This window comes from Octopus bimaculoides, chromosome 20 (assembly GCF_001194135.2).
Source record: "Octopus bimaculoides isolate UCB-OBI-ISO-001 chromosome 20, ASM119413v2, whole genome shotgun sequence".
Classification (NCBI taxonomy): domain Eukaryota; kingdom Metazoa; phylum Mollusca; class Cephalopoda; order Octopoda; family Octopodidae; genus Octopus; species Octopus bimaculoides.
Genome location: NC_069000.1, coordinates 40,689,179 through 40,698,461, shown reverse-complemented (window position 1 = coordinate 40,698,461; position 9,283 = coordinate 40,689,179). Strand labels below are relative to the sequence as shown.

The 9,283-nt window shown below is 37.1% G+C and overlaps 1 protein-coding gene across 1 annotated transcript in view; it reads right to left on the bottom strand.

The window, feature by feature from the left end:
- Window positions 1-4,125, bottom strand: part of LOC106878615 (ATP-dependent DNA helicase Q5) — a 16,705-nt gene extending 12,580 nt beyond the window's left edge. Inside the window, exon 1 of the mRNA XM_014927890.2 lies at window positions 3,402-4,125. Within this exon, the coding sequence (XP_014783376.1) occupies window positions 3,402-3,501 (100 nt within the window). The 5' untranslated portion in view covers window positions 3,502-4,125. The remainder of the gene's footprint in view (window positions 1-3,401) is intronic.
- Window positions 4,126-9,283: the final 5,158 nt, after the last annotated feature.

Sequence of the window (9,283 nt, the reverse complement as noted above, 5' to 3'; positions counted from 1 at the left end):
TGCCACGCAGTAGGATCTTGGGAAACCACGGAGTTAAAAAAAAAAAGCGAAACTTTTCAACAACGGAAAAAAAAAAAAAATAGAGTCGACCTGCTAGAAATAAAAGGTAAATCTCTCTTCAATCACACTCTAACGTATTAGAAAGACAAAAATTAGATTAGAGGTATCCTAGATTATCTATAGAAAAAAAAAATCCGATGGAATGATCACGGCTGGCACACCTTTGAATATATGTCTGTTAGATCAGAGCTGGTCATTGACTTGTTTTAATCACGTCTCTCTCTACGTTCCCAAATTCAATTCAAAATTGAATAAAAAACTTACCAGATAAATAGTTTCCTGGACAATTTTGTGCTAGTGTTTTTCAAGAACAATATACACACACACAAACACAAATACATATAAACTTTGAGAGTGGAATTGGTAGACGGGAACTGAAACAAGACCTCCAGTGCGTGGCACCACGGGCAAGCCTTGTGAGTGGATTTGGTAGATGGAAACTGAAAGAAGCCCGTCGTGTATATATATATATATATATTTATATATATTTATATATATATGCATATATTTGTGTGTCTGTGTTTGTTCTCCCCACCATCGCTTGACAACCGATGTTGGTGTGTTTACGTCCCCGTAACATAGCGGTTCTGCAAAACTGACCGATAGAATAAGTACTAGGCTTACAAAGAATAAGCCCTGGGGTCGATTTGTTCGATTAAATACCCTTCAAGACGATGTTCCCAGCAAATAAAAAAAAATAATATATATATAGGCACAGATGTGACTGTGTTGTGAGAAGCTTGCTTCCCAACACATGGTTTGCGGGTTCAGTCCCACTGTGCGGCATCTGAGGCAAGTGTCCTTACTGTAGCCTCGGGCCGACCAAAGCCTTGTGAGTGGATCTGGTAGACAAGTGTGAGTGTCTATATATGCTTCTTCACCATCGCTTAACAACCGGTGTTGGTGTCTTTGCGTCCCCGTAACTTAGCGGTTCGGCAAAAGAAATCGATATCAGACTTAAAAAGAGAAGTACAAAGTTCGATTCATTCGACTAAAAATTCAAGGCGGTGCTCCTGCATGGCCACTGTCTAATGAATGAAACAAATAAAGATGTATATATATATATATATGTATATATATATATATATATATATATATATATATATATATATATATATATAAAACGATGATGAAAGTTATGTTTCATTTCTTCTTTTCCTTTTTGACGCTATTTTTCGTTTTCTTTTTCCTCGATATAAATCCAAGGAATTTTTCAATCTACATACTATATTATATTATCTTTAATATTATATTCTTGGAAAAACTAAGTTGAATATTTTACACGTATTTGAGGAGGAAATAGTTGATTGCGCGATTATATATCTAGTACACACACACACACACACATATACATATATGTGTGTGTGTGTGTGTGGCACCTCAGGCCAACCAAAGCCTTGTAAGTGGATTTGGTAGACGGAAACTGAAAGAAGCCCGTCGTATATATATATATATATATATATTTGTTTGTTTGTGTATTTATGTTTGCCTCCACCACCATCGCTTGACAACCGATGTTGGTGTGTTTATGTCCCCGTACTTTGGCGGTTCGGCGAAGGAGTGCGATAGAATAAGTACTAAGCATACAGAGAGTAAGTCCTGGGGCCCATTTGTTCGACTGAAGGCGGTGCTCCAGCGTAGCCGCAGTCAAATGACTGAAACAAGTAAACGATTACATATAATAAACACCGGGTGAGTACTCTAGGCGACCGTGTTATATTGAAAGACCCCAAAACACTTAATGGATGCAGGAAACTCACTAATGATGTGTCCAGATGCATCACAGGAGAATATATGGAAAAACTGTGTGTGTGTGTGTTATTCTAATCGGCAGAAGTAAACCCAATGGTGTAGAGTTTCGTCCATAGCATTTACCAAACTTTCGCCCCTCAAGTCATTTTGTAACTTCTACCGATTAAAAATAATATATATATTTATAATAATGTATAGAGTTATAATTAGCTTGTTTGTTCTAGGAAACCACTCGTGTGTGTGTGCGTTTCAGAAACGTTGAATTGTGCCGAACGAATGGGAGAGTGCTCAATATACGCAGGGTATGGTTTATTGAAACTGAAAGTTTACCATGCAACTCGAGTTACAAGCCGCAGTGACGTGTGTACACACACACACATAGACAAACAAGCTGAAATTATTTTTAGTGGATTCGTGATCATGTATATACACGAACATTCTTTTCTCACAGAACAAAAATAAACCCCCCTCCTTATAACTAAGCAATTATCTTAATATTTAGACACCTAAGCCACGCACCAACGTGCTGTTACTGTTCCCCACCCTGCTACATGAGAACAGCTCGCTTTCTGAAACTTGAAACTATAAGAGACACTGTTATATTGTCGATCTTATAAAATATAAGCCAGAAATGTATAGGGAGGGAGTTAGAAGATTTTATCGATCCCTGTAGGTGACTGCTACTTAATTTTATCGACCTCGGAGGGATGACAGGTAAAACTGACCTCAGCAGGGTTTGAACTCAAAACGTAAAAGACCTGAGCTAGCTGAAATAAATATCGTTACCCACAAATTACAGCTAAGGATGAATCGACCCCGTGAAATCTGAACGTACAGAGAGGAAAATAATAATTATTAAACTAGCACTCTATCATTTTACAAGTACAAGCAGATTTTCTGGAGGAGGATAGAGCTATCATGCTAGTAGTGCATCACTGGTATCTATTTTGACTTCCGCGATGATGAATGGCGAATACAAACATCCAACGTCGAGATTTAAATAAAATAAGAATGCTTGTTGTATCCACCTCAGAGGCAAAACATAAGAGGGATTTTTTTAAAAAGAGAGACACATTAAAAGGCCGTGGGAGTATTTAAATATATCACAATATAATAAACTAACTGAATAAGTTCATAAGTTTTCAATACAAAACGCAAAAGGTGAACCAACTCTTGCTTGAAGTACAGGTCGTTAACTGTAAAGTTTTAATATTTCTGATAAATATTATTAGCAAGAATTGTTTTAAAATAATATACAATCATAAAAGAAACTCTATCTCCGTTTTAATATCTCTTTTGGTCAATTAAATTACTAAAACAAGCTTCTTTTTTTTTCTCTTTTCATATGGAGAACACATTTTTTGATCGTTCAAGCAATAAACACTTCATGCCTCTTTCAGGTTTTGAAATCAAAACTTAACAAGACCTAGGGAGTTAAGAGAGAAAGAAAGAGATATAGTTAAATAGACAGAGGTAGTAGAGAGATGGAGATAGATAGATAGATAGTGTGTGTGCAGCAGACATGAATGTTTTGTTTTTGTTCGTTATTTTTTCGTATTGAAAAACAAGTCAGAGATAATAATATATACCTTTAATGATAGTCTCAATAGCTTTCCTCTGTAGGTCAGACTTAAATTGTTTATGTTTGAAGACATCATTTAGTACCTGGTACATGCGGTCTTCATCCATGGTAACTGGTTTTAAATTATATCTATGACATTGGTAAAAGTCGCAAGTTCCGGATTTCCAACTCGCTTCGTTGTTGTTGCCAATATCTATGGGTGTATATGTTTTCAACTGACAACTTAACAAAGCTACACCGGTTTAACATCGCCTACAATAATTTACAATTAACTTTACAACAGTGACCCACCGGAAGTCACCGCTTTTCACAAAGGTCATATCCGATCGGTCCTTCAATTTCTTCATTAATAAACTTGCTGTGAACTTAGACCCGGGTCCTTGATGTTGCTCTTGTTAAACCTATTTATACTCGCATTTCTACACAAGTGAGTCCCCCATCCCGGCTTTGTTTCTTCACAACTTGTGAGAAAAAAGAAAAGAAAAAAAAAATGCAATTTTCTTCGAATACCTTTCCGGATGATGTAGATCCCGGTTATATCTTTTCTTAATCTTGTTTCAGTCATTAGACTGCCCCCATGTTAGGGCACTGCCTGGAAAAGATTTTAGTCGAACGAATCGATCTCAGTACTTTTTTTGGCGTTAAGTTACAGGGACATAAACAAACCAACACCGGTTGTCAAGCGGTGGTGAGACACACACACACACGCGACGGGCTTTTTGAGTTATCGTCTACCAAATACACTCGCAATGCTTTGGTGTAGCCCAAGGTGCCACGCAGTGGGACTGAACCCGGAACGATGTGGATGGGAAGCAAACTTTTCACCACACAGCCATGCCTTTAAAGAAAAAAGAAAAAAAAAAAGGTGTACAACGTGGATACTGACCCCGCATCGCATGTTTTCAAAATTTCAAGTTTCATTTTGTAGATATATAAGTGATGTGTGTCTGTATGTATGCGTGTACGCCCTCTAGTATTTTTGTTTTTACATTAAATTTTTGTGTAATCGTAATCCATACCATCTGAAAGGTATTTGTTGAAAATATCATTAAAAAATACCCATTTTTCTGGAAATTATCAGGAAACAAAATCGAGAGGGATGGCACATTTGTGTAGGTATACTTGAAATATTGCGTCACTACATCTTCCGGAACATTTTATTATCATAGATATTTGCAATGTTATATTCACCCTGGTTGGCTTCTGGAATGTGGCAGCACATAGAAGTTTACACTTAATCTTTTTATGAGAGAATGAATAAAGCATCGGGCTACTATTTCGGAAATTACGATTTGAAATCTACTGTAATTGTGTTAGCGGTTAGAATGTTCTGTGTCATGCTGAATCTCCCTGAGAACTACGTGAAGGGTATGCATGTGTGTGGAGTACTTAGCTACTTGCACGTTAAGGTCGTGTGAGGGTAAGACTTTCGCCCGTCCCCCTAAAAAAAACCTCACCCTTTAAAAAAATTTTGTTTTTACGACCCCCTCTCCCTTTCGGCTACGGGGAATACGAATCTGCAAAAAAATTGGCAAAAATCGACATTTTTAAATCCCACCCTCCAACATTTCCTTCATTTTTTTTTACTTTTTTCAGAATTTTTTTTTTTTTCAAAATATGCCGAAAAATACGGAGATTATGATTCTTAAAACAAATTTCCCAAAATTTTTGTAAAATTAAAAAAAAAAAATTTTTTTTTCTAAATATGTGGAAAAATACAGACATGTTTCGGACAAAAATTTCAAAACATTTTTGTAGTTACTGTTAGGGTTAGGGTGTTAGGGTTTGGATTTTAGGGTTAGAGTTAGTATTGGGGAAAAAGTCAAAATTGAAGAATGTGGGGCGGGAGGGAAAGAGGAGGTGGAAATTTAACAATGCCGATTTTTGGCAATTTTCCAGAAACTCGGGGGTAGGGGTTGGCAAAAAAAAAATTTAAAAAAGAAACAAATTTGGGAGAAAATAGTGGGGTGACGGGTAGAAGTCTTTCCCGTGTGAGTTCAATTCCAGGTGGTATGTTGTGTCCTTGAGCAATGTATGGCGGCTCGTTGCTCCATTCCACTCAAGTGGCAAGAATGAGTTGTACCTGTTATTCAAAGGGCCAGCCTTATCACATTCTGTTTCACACTGAATCTCCCTGAGAACTACATGAAGGGTAAGCATGTTTGTGGAGTACTTAGCTATTTGCATGCTAATTTCACAAGTGAGCTGTTCCGTTGATCGGATCAACTGGAGCCCTCGTCGTTGAAACCAATATTTGCTTACATTCTGAGTTCAAATCATGTCGAAGCCAACTAAAGAACAAAACATACTGAGATCAATGGTACTGACTGAGGTTAACATGCAGTTTACTGTCGTAAAAAAGGGAAAGTAAATTGTTCCTAAAAGACTGGAAGTGACAGCAGTGATATACCAAAATTGGATCTATTCAATTTGATGAGCAGATTTTTTAATTAATTTTTTTAACTAAACACTTTGAAACTTCGGATACTGGTAGAATGTGTTATGTAGAATAGGGTTTACTATTTGCATTTTTGATAAAGTTTTGTATTTTAGAAGTTATTTCGTGTTAAAGTTGTCATATTTTAACCACTCAATGACGTGTGTTCAGCTGAAGAAAATTACTGCTGCTGTTTGCAAATGACAACTTCCAGGTCCATTGACAAAACGATGAGTCTTCGACAACAGAAAAATTGAAACTGAAAATCTTCCCTAACAAAACCCTTCTTTCAGAACCAGAGATGTTTTTATAGCAACATATATGAGAATATGTCCATCTGTTTATCTATCTATCTATCTATCTATCTACCTAACTATTTATCTATACATATGCACAACACATATTAATAATAGGCAGAAGTTACAGAGTGACAATGACCAAGTTCATGTTTGATAAGTGCCAATACACGAAACTCTCAGTTTTTGACTTACTCTCTAACTTCTGCCGATGATATATATACATATATATATGTATAAAAAAAATCTCATCACACAATTGAACCAATGAAAGAGCCTCTACCTGGTCGCTCGACATGCAAAAAATAGCAGCCAAAGTATCCCCCTACCTAAATCACATGCCTATTGTACGTAATGTCCTATATTATCCCTAAAAAGACGGTTTGCTGAAGGCTGGCATGGTATTGAAAATTGTTTTAGTAACAACATAGAGAGGTAGTACCGTGACGACATTTTAGGACAGCTGCTAATCACATGCGTGATGTTTTCCACAGTTGCACCTTGGGATTACGAGAGCGTCACTGTCTCTCTTGTTCACCAGGTACTTTGTGGCAATGTCCTGTTCCTGGATTGCAAATGCATAGCCTTCAAAATGTGGTGTGATGTAGTGGTCTTGTGTCCAAGGAGGCTGCACCTCATGTCAATTCTACTGTTTTCTTCAAGCTTCCGGGCAATATATCCATGCATAGTCTTTTTTGTTTGTTTGCTGAGTGCTGAGTGATACCATACAGCATTTGAAGGCCTCAGGCCTCTACCACCTTCATTTCTTCTTAAGTAGCACCTGTCAACATCACTGTTTCTGTGGAAGTTCCCAGTTATTGTCAGGATTGTATGTATGTATGTATCTGAGAGTGTATGTGTGTTTGTGTTTTAAGTATGAATGTATAAAGAGATTGATAGAAAATGTTATTGTCTCTAAGCCAAGTTCCTTCTTTCAACACAACTGAGCTTGACCTTGGTTTGACCAATAGCAGTTAAAGGTACACACACACACACAGTTCTTTCAAAAGGGCCCCAGACACATTTAATGGAGACATCAGTTGGCTAAGGGTGTAATTGTACACACACATGCACATACTTAGCATTAGTCTCAAAGAACCCCTCCTCCTCTCCTAGTTCACTGCCCCCTCCCCCGAGAACGTTTATTGAAAACCATAGTACTACAAACATATACCATAGTGCTACAAACATATATACGTGTGTTTGCGCGCATGTGTATGTTTATATTCATATATGAATATGTGTGTGTGCTTTTGCATGTATGTTTATGTACATTTATCTATTTGTCTGGCTGTCTAGCTATCTTTACACACACACACATGTACACATGCACATACGTATATGAAAATTTGATAAATGCAGTTCATGTAGGGGAGACAACTTAAAACTCAGACATTTTGTTGAAAGTGTTACTGAAACAAATTATCTGTATCGATGTTTAGAAAAGTCTAAATTGGAGATGAATGACATTTCATCTATCATTTGGCAAATATTTAAAAGTCTTAGAAATAATAGATACTAGAAAGGAAATATTAAAAAAATAGAGCAATGAAAGAAGAAAAAAAAAATCACTTTAATAGAATAATTATCTCCCTTGAAACATTTATGTAAAAGCTTATGGCAATGAAAAACTACAGAATAAACATTTCTTTCCCAAATCAGTTAAAATCAATCTATAGATTGACATAAATATATTTCTTTAGGTAACAGCATAAACCAAACATTGACATATTTAACATTAACATATATATATATATGGAATTACCTCCCTTCAGTTACAATTGTGACCAGCTCTGTTGAGAAAATGGCTATCATTGAAAAGCCAAGAGCACAAAAACATTTTCACTCGACTTTGAGAATGCAACGAAACATTGTTTTGGTTTTCATAGTCAATAATAACAAGAATTATACAATATAAGCTACTTTAACTTATCCACTTTAATACACGTTCATTGTTCAATATAAACCAAGCTTTAAACAAATGTTACAACATTACGTGAATTCATGTAACTATAAAATTGCACTTAACTCTTTAAAAGATAAAAAAGAGGGTCTCAAAACTTGTTCCAGTTATTGGACTGCGGCCGTGCTGGATCATCACATCGAAGGGTTTAGTAGAAAAACTGTACTTATTTTTAAGTCTCGTACATATTCTATCGACTACTTTAGTCGCACTGCTAACTTACGGGAACATGAACAAACCCACACCGGTTGTTAAGCGGTAGTAGTGGGATAAACACACACACACACACGTACATATGACAGGCTTCTTCCAGTCTCTGTTTACTAAATTACTTCACAAAACATTCGCGGGGCTGGAGCTATAGAGGAAGATAATCAACCAAAGTGCCGCGCAGTGGGACTGAACCTGGAACCACATGCTTGCTTGCAAAGCGAGGTTTTTTAACCACATATATCTGATCTAAGTATCCAGATGATATTGTAATAACGAATTAAGTTTTCAGAAGGGAAGACTTCAACGTACACAATGTTGGTGACTATCTTTCCTCACATTGTCACTAATACCTGTATCATCCTGTGTAGCTTTTAAGAAAGTGAAGACAGTTTGAAACAACAGACCTATTTTAAATCAATGAGTGACCCCGAAGTTTACTGGATGCCATTGTGCAAGCCACTTCAGCGGGAAACAAGCGTCTTAGGTTGAGTGGACAACTGACGTCATAAGGTTTCACTTTAAGTCTTACTTCAATGACATGTTTTCTATTATGCCACCTTCTCTAATAATCTTTTCTATTCTAAGTACAAGGCCCGAAATTTTTGGGGTGGGGGCCAGTCGATTAGCTCGATTCCAGTACGCAACTGGTACTTAATTTATCGACCACCTTCACCTTCTCTAATAATGTCACCTTCAATCATTAGTGATGCATTCATTATCTTGCGGAGGCGCAATGGCCCAAATAGTTAAGGCAGCAGACTTGCGGTCGTAGGATCGCGGTTTCGATTCCTAGACCGGCCATTACGAGTGTTTATTAAGTGAAAACACCTAAAGCTCCATGAGGCTCCGGCAGAGGGTGGTGGAGAACCCTGCTGTACTCTTCCACCACAACTTTCTCTCACTCTTACTTCCTGTTTCTGTTGTGCCTGCATTTCAAAGGGCCAGCCTTGACACACCCTGTGTCACGCTGAATCTCCCCG